We start from the raw sequence: 15,563 nt of genomic DNA, 5'->3' as shown, positions 1-15,563 counted from the left end.
TGGTGACCACATCTGGTCTCTCTCCATCTCTGGGCAGGAAGGCACTGTCAAAGCTGGAAGAGGTGGTGAGGCTGAGCTCTGTGGACACAGGCTGACCGGAGCAGCAGAAGGCGCTCATCCAGGCCGACCTACGCCCAGCGCGCCCAGCCCAGGTGCCAGCAGGTAGGTCAGTCTACACCGGGGGAGTGCCGCTTGCACGACAGCCCAGTCTGGGACCCAGGCGGCCAGCCTTATACCCGCAGCAGCAGCTACCAACTCCCGCATGCTCACAACGTGCAGGCAGGGAGGCAAGTCCTCGACACAGATTATCTCCTTTACTATTAGCCCCTTTTCCAGGTGAGGGCACTGAGGCTCACTCATTCACTGCATAAACAGTGACTGAATACCTACTACAGGCCAGGCACTGTGCAGGACTCTGGGGGTTCAGCCCTGGAAGGCGAGAAAAAAATCCTTGCCCATATGAAACTGACATTTTCGCAGGGAACAAAGACAATAAAATAGTTACACGTGATATGTGCCATGGGAAAAACAAATCAGGAAAAGGGGACAGGGAGGGACAGGTGAAGGGAGCTGGCAGTTTCGTGTAAAGTGGTCAAGAAAGGCCTCCCTGAGGGGGTGTTGAGCCAAGCCCTGAAGGCAGTTAAGGAAAGGGCAGTTGAGAGATCTGAGAGCATGTAGGCAGAGGAATGGCCTGTGCAAAGGCCCTGAGGTGCAGCATGCTTGGTGTGCTCAAGCAACAGAGCCAAGGCCCCCGTGGCTGGGGTCAGGGTAGGTAGGAAGAAAGAAGGAGGTGAGGGCAGGGAGGTGATGGGTCATACAGGGTTTCCTGGGCCAGGTAAGGACTGTGGCTTCTACTCTGAGTGAGGTGGGAGCCACAGAGGGTTCTGGGCAGAGGAGGGATGTGACCTGGCTTGGGTTCTTAAAGGATCCCTCTGGACTATAGAGGAGTAAGGATGGAAGCAGGAACACCAATAATAAGTTACCAAGGGGGCTTCCCTGGTGGCGCAGTGGTTGAGAACCTGCCTGCCAATGCAGGGGACACGGATTCGAGCCCTGGTCTGGGAAGATCCCACATGCCGCGGAGCAACTAGGCCCGTGAGCCACAACTACTGAGCCTGCGTGTCTGGAGCCTGTGCCCCGCAACAAGAGAGGCCGCGATAGTGAGAGGCCCGCGCACCGCGAGGAAGAGTGGCCCCCACTTGCTGCAACTAGAGAAAGCCCTCGCACAGAAATGAAGACCCAGCACAGCCAAAAATTAATTAATTAATTAATTAATTTTTAAAAAAAAGAGTCTACGAATGTGGGACAGTTTGGATGCTATCCAGTCTCTGCCAGGACACTTCTTCTTTAAAGAAAAAAAAAAAAAAAAGTTACCAAGATAGGGGCTTCCCTGGTGGCACAGTGGTTGAGAATCCACCTGTCAATGCAGAAGACACGGGTTCGAGCCCTGGTCCGGGAAGATCCCACATGCCACGGAGCAACGAAGCCCGTGCGCCACAATTACTGAGCCTGCACTCTAGAGCCCGTGAGCCACAACTACTGAAGCCTGCGCTCCTAGAGCCCGTGCTCCGCAACAAGAGACGCCACCACAATGAGAAGCCCGTGCACCGCAACGAAGAGTAGCCCCCGCTCTCGCCGCAACTAGAGAAAAGCCCGCGCAGAGCAACGAAGACCCAACGCAGCCATAAATAAATAAATAAATAAATTTATTTTTTTTTTAAAAAGAAGTTATCAAGATAAAGGATGGCTTAGACCAAGGGGTCAGCAAACTGTGGCCTACAGGCCAAATCTGGGCCACCACCTGTTTTGGTACAAGCTAAGACGGTTTGTACATTTTTAAACAGTTGGAAAAAATCGGAAGCCTATCTTATGGCACATAGAAATCATACAGAATTCAAATTTCAGCATCCACAAAGTTGCACTGGAACACGGTCATGCTCTCCGGTTGACATATTGTCTAGGGCTGCTTTTGTGACAGCGGCAGAGTTGAGAAGCTGTCACAGAGATTGTATGGCCTGCAAAGCCTAAGATATTTATTATCTGGCCCTTCATGGGTCAAGCCTGCCAATCCCTGGCCCGGGCCAGGTGATGGCAGCAGTACTGATAAGAAGTGGTTGTATGCCACATGTATTTTGAAGGCAGAGATACAGGATTTGCTGACTTCTGGACATGAGGTGTGAGGGAAAGAGCTGAGTCAAACAGCCTGGGGCCTGGTGATGAGAAGACTGCAACTGCCATTAACTGGCAGGGGTAGGGTGGGGGGGGCAGCACAGGTTGGTGGTGGGGAATCCAGCCTCAGTTTTGTACGTGTTAAGTCTGAAATGCCCAGTGAATATCCCCAAAGAGATCCAGCTCACTGAAAAACACCACTCCTCCTCCCTGGGATCACATCAAAACATCTGGAAGCGAGCAAACTCAGCGCTCTTCGAACCCTTTTTGGTCATGTATCCCTAAAATAATTTTGCAAATTGCATGTCCCCCCCCCCCACCAAAAGATTTTTAAGTTGACACCTAATATTTTTTACCTGAGCTTGAAAAGTTGCAAAAGATGTCACTTCTGGCCAACTGTAGATATCGCAAATTTTATGTAAACATTTACGGGGCCCTGTTAAATCTCACCAGAGTCTAAATACTTGAGTAATATCATACCTACCATCATTCCTTTAAAAGGAAAAAGCTATAAACAAGCTCTTTAATATCTGCTCCTTTTTCGCCTTGAAGTTGAATTCTGTTCCTGTTCCCCTCCCCCATGGAATTTTATCCAAATACATGCTTGTGATTGAAGGTTATTACTGAGCATCCTACCTATTCCTCAAATTGAAATTAAATTTCTTAAAAACATTTTCATGACCTAAGGCTCTAAGTGTAAAGAGAACATCCTTCAGGGGCCTCCCTGGTGGCTCAGTGGTTGAGAATCCGCCTGCCAATGCAGGGGACACGGGTTCAAGCCCTGGTCCGGGAAGATCCCACATGCCGCGGAGCAACTAAGCCCGTGTGCCACAACTACTGAGCTTGTGCTCTAGAGCCCGCAAGCCACAACTACTGAGCCCACGTGCCACAACTACTGAAGCCCGTGCGCCTAGAGCCTGTGCTCCGCAACAAGAGAAGCCTCCGCAATGAGAAGCCCGCGCACCGCAACGAAGAGTAGCCCCCGCTCGCCACAACTAGAGAAAGCCCACGCGCGCAGCAACGAAGACCCAATGCAGCCAAAAAAAAAAAAAAAAAACAAATAAATAAATAAATTTATTAAAAAAAAAAAAAAAGAGAACATCCTTCAGGATGAGTTATCATTACAATATCAGCTAAACATACATCATAAACATAAATCATAAATCATCAACAACTGTTACTAAACATTAACCATAAACAGTAAGTTACTGGCACGGCTTCTCTCAATGGGATGGAGGCACCCTTTTTCGCAATTAGTTCATGGAGCCAAGGTGAATACTTCTTATTGCTAGAAGGAGCTACAGCTTTTATTCTGACATTTCTTTATTTTCTAAGTAAACACTAAGAAACCCAGTTCACATAAATAAGCAGATGAGAATGGACAGAGTTTTGTTACAGCAAAAAAAAAAAAAAAAAAATCCCAATTCTGGGAACTCCTTCCGAGTTACTGGCCCGAAGTCTCACAGTGATCTAGTATCAGAAATATCTGTAAGGACCTTCCAGCTGCCTAGCCCTAAATTAGGCACCACTCCACTGTTTTTCTGAAAGCAGTGACTTGTGACCTGGTCCCCAGGGCCTGGTGTTGCTCACTTGCTCACCCCCATGCAGGTCCCCAAGAGCATGTAGCGTGGCAGGCATTACCCAGTCAGGGTGGGAGACCCAGACCCCACCTCCCAGTCCAGTCTCAGGCCCAGGGGCCGCCTTCCAAGGCTCTACATGGCCCAGAGGAGCTTTGAGCAAGCCCATCAAACCTTCTAGGACATAAGCCAGAGGGCTCTACCCAAGGATGGCTGCGGCCACAAACTGCACAGCAATCCTGTTCCCTGTACTCCCCGGAGATGCCAGGCCCAGGCCAGGGAACTCACAGAGCCCTGGAAACAGTGTCCGGGGCCCAAGCAGAGCTAGGATGTGCTTGCTACACAGAGACCTGCAAAGGACTCAACCACATGTGGAGGGCATCTGGAACCCCCCAAGAGCCTTTTCCACTGACTGAGAAGTTCCTGTTCTTCATCTGCTGAGCAAACTAAGCCCTTGATATGCCAGGCCTGTGCTAGGGGCTGGGCTCGATGATGAACAGAAAGACCTAGGTGTGACAGCAGCATGCTGGGCGGTGATCCAGGTGCTGGGATACAATGGCCAAGCCCCCCCCCCACCCCCGACTGGGCCTGCTCACGCTCAAGGGGAACATGGGCAAAGAATCTGTTACGTAACATGAGGTCAGGGTGTACCAGTTGCTGGAAGAAAAGAGCTGGGCAGGGAGCCCAGAGGGCCACAGGAGGTGGTCAGGAAAGGCCTCTCTAAGGAAATGCGATCTGAGCCAGCATGCGGCTCCCTGAGGAAAGTGCAGAAGGCCTGAGGCAGCACAAAGCTTGGCAGGGCTCAGGAACATCAAAAGACTGGAGCACAGCGTACTTGAGGGCACGCAGCTGTGGAGGAAGCTGGGGTGGAGGCCAAGACAAGTACTTTGGGTTTGCCCTGCCTGTATGTGTAGGTCTCTAACAGGCAAGCACACAATCACTAGATCCACGTCAGGGTGACAGAGGAGAACCTCACACAAACAGCTATCAGAAGGTACTCAGTGCTACGCGGAGAACCAAAACAGGAGGAGTGACAGGGTGACAAGTGTGGCCTGAGTGGGTCAGAGGGAGCCCTTCAGAGGAGGTGACATTCGAGCTGAGACCTGAATGACAGGATTCGCTGACAGGACGAGGAGAGCCACCTCTCCAGAAACTGTCCCAGCACTGGGATTTCCCCGGGCTCAACCCCAGCCCGTCCTCTGTGCACAGATCCCACCTCCAGCCAGGGGATTCCATGAGACCTGATTCTCTGCAGTGGAGAGGATTCAACAATATACTGTTTCAGACTCTACATATCTCCCCAAGAATTCTGCTATTACCCTCACGCACAAAGAGACACGCTCCCTCAACCCCACCTCCTGAGAAGCAGCAATTCGGCAACTCCCCCAGCCCACCCTTCTCCTTCTGAGTTAGCTTCTTGAGGTGTCCTGGGAGACAGCTTCTCCTCACAAGACTGCAAGCTGCAGCTCTTGGACCCCCTCAAGTTCAGCCTGCTTCCTGCTGCTCTATAAAGCCCCAAATGCTAGGGTTAAACTGCCCTCCCCGCCAGCTTGAGAGATCCACTCCCACCCTGACGACAGGCGCCGTTCCCTCAGGCCCAGTTCCCACACAACCGGCATGGTCCCCAGCCAGTGCTCCCTGGTCCTTTTAAAGAGGAAAAAAAGAATTCAGAAGGCCCTGGGGGATGGCACAAACCCTGCAGTCTCCCGGGCTGCCTGAATGGCCCATGAGTTCTGCTTACAGAAGAGCCTTGTTCGAGCAGGGACGGGGCTGTGCCAGCCTGCCAATCCCCACAAGCTACCGAGAGGCCCTTTATCCCCCCGAGGGCTGGGCGACGCTCGTGGCCCATCTCTAACTAACCATGGGACTGGGGGGGTGGGTGAGCCCCAAACACCACCCGCAGCGCACTTGTCGGTAATGAGCACTCCCCCTCATGTTTACATAACACACACCGTAGTGGGAGGGGGCCCCCCCCCCACCAAGGACTTAGCAATAAACTGCCCTCTGAAAGTTAAACTTTTAGGTAAAATAAACAGGAAAAAGAAACTTCCATCACCATTGGGACAAAGTCCACAGGTGTCTGGGTGTCTACAAAGGCTTGCCTTGGCCAGCCTCGTCTCTAGATGTGGGACAACCACGGAGTCTGGCCTCCAGGCCTCTGCACAAGCTGTTCTCCTCCCTTCCCGGAAGACCTCCTCTTTCAGGCCTCGGCTCAGATGAAGACACCCTGAGGGCAGAGGCTGTGGTTCGTTCAGCCCAGTATTCCTGGCGTATGACAGGTATAGAGAAAAAAATATGTATATATGTTGGAAGGAATGAACTAATAAATAGACGATGGACTGGAAAATAGGTGAGCAAAGCCCACCACGGAAGAGTGCCCAGACCAGCAGAACCTGCCAGCAACCTGTGCAACAATGACGGGCAGGCCCACGTGCAGTCTTGGAGGCTCCTGTCTCAGCATGCCCAGGTTCCAGAAGGAGGGGGACAACAGGGAACAGGACACTTGTGGCCAGGGTGGACCCAGGGCTTACGACCACCCCGCAAAGCCAACTCCCCTAGGTTGGGACCACTAAGGACGGGTCGCACGGGGCCACCTGAGCCCAACACATGCAACACTGGACTCACCCGGGTCCCTGCAGCAGGCCCCCACTCACCCTTCTACTACTCCCTGTGAGCCTGACCACAGGGAGAAGATGCATTCATCTACCTATTCGGAAGCTGCAGGAACAAGACACCAAGAGCCCCTGCCCTCAGGGAGCTCACAATCTGTCCGGGCAGAAAGACCATCAAGTTCCCATATGAAAACACAACCACAGCCCAAGGAGGGCCAGAGGAGAGGAACAGAGTGCAGGGGTCACGCTCCAGACAGGATGGTCAAGGAAGGCCTCTCTGAATGACGCTGAAGCTGAGCTCTTAACAACGAGAAGGGAGCAGGGACTTCCCTGGTGGTCCAGTGGTTGAGAACCCGCCTTCCAATGCAGGCAGCGCGGGTTCGATCCTTGGTCAGGGAACTAAGATCCCACACGCCACGGGGCAACTAAGCCTGCACGCCGCAACTACTGAGCCCACACACTCTGGAGCCCATGAGCCACAACTAGAGAGAAGCGCATGCACCGCAATAAAAGATCCCACGTGCCACAAATAAGACCCAGTGCGGCCAAAAATATTAAATAAATAAATATTTTTTTAAAAAAAGACAAAAAAACAAGAAGGGAGCAGGCATGGGAAAAAACAGAGGGAAGATCACTTCTGGCTGAGGGAAGAGCCTATGCACAGGGCAGGGATGTAGATGTGGATGTCTGAGACAAAAGCAGTACAGCAATGAGTGAGCCGAGCAGGGGGCAGAGGAGGACCAGAAGACTCTGAGGGGAGTGTTTTCAGGCGCGGAGTGCTAAGATCCTCTCCCCTACATGGGAGAGACCCTCTGGCTGCTGCTGGGTGGGGAACACAGCCAGGAGGGGCAAGAACTGGAGCGGTGCACTGGTGAGTACGAAGGCTGTGACAGGCATCAGAAGACCAGGCCCACTTTGAGCACCTGCCTCTTGGAACGGTTCTTTGTCACAAAAGTTAAAAAGTGGGTTCTGAAAAAAAAAAAAAAAAAGTGGGTTCTGGGGAGTTCCCTGGTGGCCTAGTGATTAGGATTTGGCACTCTCACTGCAGAGGCCCGGGTTCGATCTCTGGTTGAGGAACCATCCCGCATGCCACGCAGCACAGCCAAAATACAAAAAAGAAAAAGGTGGGTTCTGACTGGGCTTTGACTTCGCTGAGGGTCATCCCATAGAGGAGGACGGAGCAGATCATCCCAAAATGTGATGTGATGTTACATCAGAACTGATCTTTGGCATCTGGGTTTCTTCCTCCATCTTCTGGGCATACTGTTTAGCAAGAATCCATCTCCATGGGCCTTGTTCACTGACAAGTCATGATGCGTTCAAAACAGGCCACATGCAGGGCTTCCCTGGTGGCTCAGGGGTTAAGAATCCACCTGCCAATGCACAGAACACGGGTTTGAGCCCTGGTCCAAGAAGATCCCACATGCCGCAGAGCAAATAAGCCCGTGCACCACAACTACTGAGCCTACGCTCTACGGCCCGCGAGCTACAACTACTGAGCCTGAGCTCCACAACTACCGAAGCCCACGCACCTAGAGCCCGTGCTCTGCAACAAGAGAAGCCACCACAATGAGAAGCCCACGCACCGCAACAAAGAGTAGCCCCCGCTCACTGCAACTAGAGGAAGCCCGCACACAGCAATGAAGACCCAACGCAGCCAAAAATAAAATTAATTAATTAATTAAAAAAAAAAAAAAAGAGGACACATGCAGAAAGCATTTCAGGTGGCATCACTGATGCAGATCTGTCTTTATCCACCTAACCATTTGTCCTTATCCGCCTAATGATTTGTACCTTGACTATGGGCCAGGAAGTGTGCTGGGCACTTCACACTTCCCAGTGGCCCTCCGAGACAGGTGTCTTTATCCTGGCTTCATGGATGAGAAAACTGAACTGTCCCAAGACAGTTAAGAAACTGTCCCAAGAGCAGACCCGGTGGCTTCCAAAGGCCAAGGCCACTTGGCCACACTTCATTCCTTCCTCAGGGCATGAATGCCTGGGCCAACCCACAGTGAAGCCCACTTTGAACCTAGCAGAACCCAGGCTCTGCCGCTCACTAGCTGTGTGAACTGGGGTACATCTCTTCACTCCTCTGGGCCCTGGTTTCCCCATCTGTCAAATAGGGATAAGAGGACTTTCCCTGGTGGTGCAGTGGTTGAGAATCCGCCTGCCAATGCAGGGGACACGGGTTCAAGCCCTGGTCCGGGAAGATCCCACATGCCGCGGAGCAACTAAGCCCGTGCGCCACAACTACTGAAGCCTGCGCTCTAGAGCCTGCGAGCCACGACTACTGAGCCCTCGCGCCTAGAGCCCGTGCTCCGCAACAAGAGAAGCCACCGCAATGAGAAGCCCGCGCGCCACAATGAAGAGCAGCCCCCGCTCGCCGCAACTAGAGAAAGCCCGTGCGCAGCGACAAAGACCCAATGCAGCCAAAAATAAATAAATAAGTTTAAAATTAAAACAAAAAAATAGGGATAAGAATAGTACCAACTTCATAGGTTTACTGTGAGGGGTAAATGAGTTAATTGATAAAAAGCACTTAGAGTGAGCAGTGTATCAGTAGTGGCTTTCATCATGATGCTCTGGCTGTGCCCAGGTATTAAAACATCCTCAGCTGCCACTGTCCATATCAGCAAGAGGGTGTTAAGACCTTGCCTGAACTTGACCAACCAGCCCAAGGTCTCGGGCTTTTCTCATCCTCATCCAGCCAAGCCTGTCAGTGAAAGCACAGGGTTTCCCAACCAAACTCAACTGCGTTAACAAGAGAGCACGGTCCCCACCCCCCCACGCAGGGCTGTCAACTCTCCACCTTTTTCACTCCTCAGGAACCAGTTATTCAAGAGGCTCCGCTAGGCTCAGGGTTCCCAGGCCCCACCCCAGTGCCCCACTAGTGGGCTCCAACAGCTGCCCCGCCCTGCACCCGCCCAGCCACACCCAGCACTCAGCTTCTCCCGCCCACTTCCTCCACCCAGGCCCCGCCACTGGAGTCAGGCAAACCGGAGGCCAAGGCCCAGCTCCACTGCTTCCTGGCTCTGTGACCTCGAGCAGCTTAACCGACTTCTCTGAGCCTCAGTTGCCTTACCTGTCAAGTAGGAGTTAACACTGGTGCCCACCGGATCCGGTGTTCACAGGACTCAATAAACTCTGGTCGCTGTTATTACCAGCACCGCCAGCATCACCAGCAATGCCGCGGCTCTGGCTCTTCTACGGATGAGGAATCAGACAGACCTGGGTCTGGATCCTGTCTCCACTATGATGTAATCTTGGACACGTTCCTTCACCATTCTGAGCCTCCGGTTCTTTATCCACAAAACAGAGAGACAAGGAGTACCCCACCTCTCAGGGTTTTTGGAAGGACACGAGAAATGTGACCTGTCGCTGGTATTATTATCCGGCAACAAAAAGTAACCCAGAAAGAGGGGGATCAAAACCGGGCCCCCATCCTGCCTGCAAATGCAAAATCAATCTCAAAAGTGTTTTCTGAAGGCCTGTTGGATGCAGCCTGCAGAAAGGTGTGAGTGAAGAGATCAAGCAAGCCCCATCTCAGAGCACAACACTTTCCTGCAAACAGGCACCAAATTTAAGTGCAAAAGTCAGAGACCAGCATATTAAAACAGCGCTTGATGGCCAAAAAAAACAATCCAAATTATCCCTCACCTTCTACTTCAGAAGGACACAGGAATTCAGAAGAAAAAAGTATAGGAAACAGCAGACACTTAGGATGCCACCTCCCAGGTTAAACAGATATTTATATTTTACTCTATTTACATCAGATTCCTTCAAAAAAAAAAAAAAATAGCTGAAGCCTTCCCTATGCCTTTTCCTCCCCCTCCATCTCTCCCCAAGCAACGGTTCCTCTAACTACTGTGTAATTCCCATACATTTCTCATCTCATATTACAATGTATCCTTTAATTAGGTATACGTCCATAAACAACACACTTAAGTCTCGTTTGGTATGTTTTTTAAATTTATAAAATCTTCTGCTATTTGCTTTTTTTCCACTCTATAGGATGCTTGGAGATTTATTAAAGGACCAGGTAAATCAAACTAGGTTGTTTTTCATATAATGGAATCATGCACAACAGTTAAAATAAATGAAACAGAGCTGCATGTAGCACCTCTCCTTTTATGCATACCCCTTGATGATGTACTTCCAGCAATTTCATAATGTTCTTTACTGCTGGCCTTTGCTGTCACAATTAAGCAGATTTTGCTCCAAGGAGCTCCGAGAGGTTAAGTAACCTGCCCTGGGTCACAGTTATGTAGTGAGTGGCAGAGCCAGGCCTGTCCAAAGCCCACGCGCCTATGGCACCGTTACACACGCGTCTACGTTCTCCTTAATTTTCACCTTCCGCCCAGTTTTCCGGCTCTGAACAATTGCCTCTGGACCAGAACTCTTGCTTCCAGAACTTTCGCATACTTATTCCCGTGGAGAAAACTGAAGCAAGAACCGTATTGGGGGCTTCCCTGGTGGCGCAGTGGTTGAGAATCTGCCTGCCAATGCAGGGGACACGGGTTCGAGCCCTGGTCTGGGAAGATCCCACATGCCGCGGAGCAACTAGGCCCGTGAGCCACAATTACTGAGCCTGCGCGTCTGGAACCTGTGCTCCGCAACAAGAGAGGCCGCGATAGTGAGAGGCCCGCGCACCGCGATGAAGAGTGGCCCCCGCTTGCCGCAACTAGAGAAAGCCCTCGCACAGAAACGAAGACCCAACACAGCCATAAATAAATAAATAAATATTAAAAAAAAAAAAAAGAACCGTATTGGTCGAGGATTATTCACAAGGTGAGAACCAACAGAGCTACCCTTTTTTGGGGGGGAGGGGGTGGAAGATCCTAAATGGGGCAGTGGGGACCCCGTGAGGATGAGGCCGCCTTGCCTCGGGAACCCAGCTGTGGGAAATGGGCAGTGACCTGGGCCCAGGGAGGCTGAGAGGGACTGATCATTCCAGGAATTAACAGACTCACAGGATACGGCAACTATTTTTGAGCTGCTACTGGGATCATTACTTGGACCTCTCATCTGCAATGGCAAAACAAAATTTAAACAAACAAAAAAAATCCTATAGCCTCGGTTAAGCAGTTTCCTTATCGACCTTGCTCTGATCCCAAGACAATCCCAAGGCCTGCTCTGCCTTCCAAGGAACTGCTTCAGCCAAGGCCCGAGAGCGACATGTTCTACCTGCTTTGTCTCAATTAGGCCACTGAAGGGACACATCGTCCTCTCAGACCACAGAAGGGAGAATGGCAGTGTCAGCAAACTTATCACAGCAGCAGCAAATCTCCCCTCCAGCTGGAATCCTACCTGCCAAAAACATCAGATATCAACCCTCACTAACTCACTGTGTCCCTGAGCAAGTCCTGCACGGTTCTCAGCAGCATCTCTATCGCCTGTAAATTACACGTCATAATCTCCAAGGTCTCTCTCAGAGTCAAAAGGGTCTTTTTGGTGGGTGTTAATCACTCAGTGGATAGGGGGTCGCTTGAGGGTGGAAGGATGGACTTAGTCCCAAACAGAAATACATTCTTTGCTATGGATAACTGAAACCTTTTCTCAAACTGTCAAATGTGAGGGAAAGAATCTCTGCTATTTTTATTAATCTGCAACAAACATCCAGAGCTGATCGGCCTTAACACAACACTGTAAAACAACTATACCCCAATAATAATTTAAAAAAAAAAAAAAAAAAAGCTGATCGGCGTGCTGTGCAAAGTGGTCTGGGAGACAACTGCTCCTCCTGTACAGAAACTCTGTAGCTATCACCTCAGTGCTTACTTGGCAAACGTCAGCAGAGAATGATAACAGAGAACACCAGCAAATTAACAATTTTATTTTCTTTCTCCAAGGTCACTTTGAACAGTGGGTTTGAAGCTCCTCCCTCCTTCTGGGAGGGAAAGGGTTTGAGTAAGGTAGAGCATGTCCTCCAATCCAAGCCATGGGCCTCAGGCTGTGCCCAGCTTCCCGGAACAAAAGTGCCCACCCCAAGGGTCCTCTGGGGCCTACTTTATCTGCCTGCCAACTAGCAAAACTAACTCCATTTTGTAAAAGACCACACGTATCCTCCATCCTGCATCTTTCAAACTGAATGTGGCTTTTTCTCCAGGGTTACACAGAGGCTTTGAGAGGGAAAACTGTATTAGGAGAACTTTATTAGAAGAACTTCAATCTATAATCATAAAGTTGAATGAAGTATGAGATTACTGAATCCTACCTCCTCATTTTTGAGCCATGTCAAAAATGATTAAGGACTTCTGGGTTAAAGGTTTCAAAATATCCTGGGTAAATTACCGCCCAAAGTAATAACAATAATAGTAGTAGTAGTAGTAGTAGTAGTAGTAGTAGTAGTAGTAGTAAAGGGGGTGGGCAGAAGCAGTGGTATTCCACTCGTGAATAAAAACAAGAAATCTCTCCTTGTACTTACATGAGCCACCTAACATGATCAAATTCACAGAGACAGAAAGTAGAATGACAGTTGCCAGAGGCTGGGCAGAGAAGAGAAGGGGGGTTAGTGTTTAACGAGTACAGAGTTTCAGTTATGCAAGATGAAAAAGAACAGAGTTCTGGAGATGGATGGTGGTTACAGCTGCATAACAATGTGAACGTACTTAATGCCACTGAACTGTACTTTTAAAAATGGTTAAGGTAAATTTTATGTGTATTTTACCACAATTTTTTTAATTGGGAAGGGAAAAAAAAAAAACCAAGAAACCTCTCAACCTGCTCATTCTCATTTGGGGACCGGCATGGCATAATGGTTAGCAACTGAGACTCTGGAGTCCTGAGTTTCTCTCTCTGTTCTGCATTTACTAGCTCAGGACCTTTGAGCAAGTCATCTGACATCTCTGAGACTGTTTCTCCATCTACAAAAACAAGAATAATTAATAGTCTCCTACCTCACAGGGGTGTGAAGATAAGAAAACAAGGTAACAGAATCTCACGAGCACAAAAGTAAGCACTCTTTACATTATCCTTATTAATTTATTAATAAATTAGTTTATTATTTAATGTTGCTTATAAGTCAGCAATAATTAATTAAATTTTTAACACTATATTATCAGCTAGGTCGATAAGTGCATCAGAACGCTTCGTTTTAAGGGAAAGAGGGGGTAGGAGTCAGAAGACCTAGACTTCAAGACTGGCTGTGGGTGTGAGATTTCTCCTCGGTGACACGCAGGGGTTGACTGAGATGATCTCTTATATTAACAGAAAACAAAGATCAGCTTTGCTGGTCGGCGGGAGCCAGCACTGGAGCTACACCTTCACCGCCTAAGCCCCTCAGGGAGACGTCCCGGGCGAGGACGGGACCCAAAGGTCAAGCTTCTCCGGGCTGATTGCAAAGCCCCTTCCAAAGCCCGAGGCAGAGGCAGGGTGCAAGGTTTGTGCAAGACACCCTCAGACTGGAAGCAAAGGTTCCACACCCTCGCTCCTCCCCTGCCAAAGTCTGCAACTCATCCCGCAGGGGGAGCTGCAAGGAACCTGTAAGCTTCCCAGGTCCTGCAGAAACCCCAAGAAAAGGCAACCCCAAACCATCCTGGGTTGCAGAATTAGAAGTACCTCCCCCGCATATGCGCACTGCGATTTACGAGTGGCCCCGGGGCACAACACGCGCCTACTGCGCCTGCGCCTTCCGGCTCGGCACAGGGCGAAAAAGCGGGTTGCGGGGGGGGGGGGGGAGTCCCGTCGTCTCACGAAGGAAAAAATGGGTCTGCGGCGGTCGCTCGGCCCCCGTTTCTTCGTTTCTTACCTCAGAGTGCTTCATGGCTCCCTCACACGGCGGCTACTGCTCCTGCTGCTGCAGCTACCTGCGCGCGACACTGCAAGAGATACCTCACGCGCTTACGACCTCCCCGCGAGACTAACCGCGGCTCCGCGTCCGCCCCGCTCCTCCCTGCGGCGCGCGCCCCTCCAGCCAATCAGCGCACGGGGCGCCCACTTCGCCCTCGCCCCGCAGGGCAGGTCTGAACGAGAAATAGCCGCTCTCGCCACGGGGCTAGCCAATCAGCTTGCGGGACCCACCGAGGGGGCGGAGCGCGGGCAAGAGGGAGGGGGCACGGTAGAAAGAAGGGGCTTGGCTACCCACCAATCAAAGGGGGCCTCCGCGCCCCGAGCCCCCCCCCGCCCCGCCCCTTGGTGGCGTCGCTGTGGAAACCAAGGGAAGCGAATGTTACTGCAAGGCGGGGGGGAGGGAGGTAGCAGTTGAGTGACAGAGAGGGCAGCATCCACGTGGTGGGCAGCTCGACTGGATGAATTCCGAGGTGGGCGGCCCCCGGGGGATACCGGGGAGCAACGGGAGAGGGATAGGGGTTGGAAGCATGGGCTAGGGCACCTGGATGGAGAGACCTTTCTGGCTAGGGGACCCGTATCTGTCATGAATGGGAGGAAAGGAAAGGGGAAATGGATGGTGAAAAGCCTTCTGGAACCGCCCCCAACCTGTAACCATTCTGGGGCTGTCTTCACTCCCCTTTCAATGCAAGCCCCTGCCCCACCTTGCTCGACTCGATGGGCATGGAGGCCGCATTTGTCTCTACCTACCTGCGCTGTCCAGTATGGTCACCGCTGGCCACATGTGTCTAGTGAGCCCTTGAAATGTGGCTGGTCAAAACTGAGATGTGCTGTAAACATAAAACACAAACCGATTTCAAAGACTTAGTACGAAAAGGAAAATGTAAAAAACAAACCCAAAAAACCTCATTAATCACCTTTTATGTTGATTACATGTTGAAATGATATTATTTTGGATACATTGGATTAAAATGCGTTATTAAAATTAAATTCCCCTGTTTCTTTTTACTTCTTTAATGTGCCTGTTGGAACATTTAAAATCAAACACAGCTTGCATGTGGCTGGCGGTTGTGCCTCTCACACTAGCTCTACTGGACAGTGCTGGTTTGGGGTCATGCCATGCTTTTGCTCCATTGATTGTCATGAGCAGGCTGGGGAGGCTGGTTTCTACCACACACAAACACACACACACACACACACACAGACTCATGCACACTTAAGACAGGACCTGGCACACTCCCTCACCTTATCTCCTTTCTCCTGATTCCAGACCCTGCCCCTGAGCCTTCATCAACTGTTGAACCCTTCAGAACTCAGAGGCCTGGCATCAGGGACATGGTGAGAAGTCCTCAAAGATAGATCGCTGATTCACAGGAGAGCAGGGCAGGGAGAAGGTGAGTCAATGCTCAGCACTTAGTCA

At 50.8% G+C, this 15,563-nt stretch overlaps 2 protein-coding genes across 3 annotated transcripts in view; one reads left to right on the top strand and one right to left on the bottom strand.

Moving 5' to 3' along the window:
- TECR (trans-2,3-enoyl-CoA reductase) overlaps nt 1-14,383 on the bottom strand; it is a 27,061-nt gene extending 12,678 nt beyond the window's left edge. The window contains exon 1 of the mRNA XM_057540581.1: nt 14,106-14,383. Within this exon, the coding sequence (XP_057396564.1) occupies nt 14,106-14,120 (15 nt within the window). The 5' untranslated portion in view covers nt 14,121-14,383. The remainder of the gene's footprint in view (nt 1-14,105) is intronic.
- The window catches only part of LOC130707238 (uncharacterized), a 25,947-nt gene extending 10,384 nt beyond the window's left edge, over nt 1-15,563 (top strand). Inside the window, exons 3-6 of one of the 2 annotated variants that reach the window (XM_057540583.1) lie at nt 38-162; nt 13,172-13,309; nt 13,568-13,736; nt 15,414-15,563. In XM_057540583.1, coding sequence (XP_057396566.1) covers nt 38-162; nt 13,172-13,309; nt 13,568-13,631 — 327 coding nt within the window. In that variant the 3' untranslated portion in view covers nt 13,632-13,736; nt 15,414-15,563. Of the gene's footprint in view, nt 1-37; nt 163-10,719; nt 10,949-13,171; nt 13,310-13,567; nt 13,737-15,413 lie in introns of those variants that run through there. The other variant, XM_057540584.1, reaches the window with a different exon arrangement.

Source organism: Balaenoptera acutorostrata, chromosome 2, assembly GCF_949987535.1.
Source record: "Balaenoptera acutorostrata chromosome 2, mBalAcu1.1, whole genome shotgun sequence".
Lineage (NCBI taxonomy): Eukaryota > Metazoa > Chordata > Mammalia > Artiodactyla > Balaenopteridae > Balaenoptera > Balaenoptera acutorostrata.
Note: the sequence above shows the minus strand (reverse complement) of the source record. Positions and strands in the feature narration are given on the sequence as shown.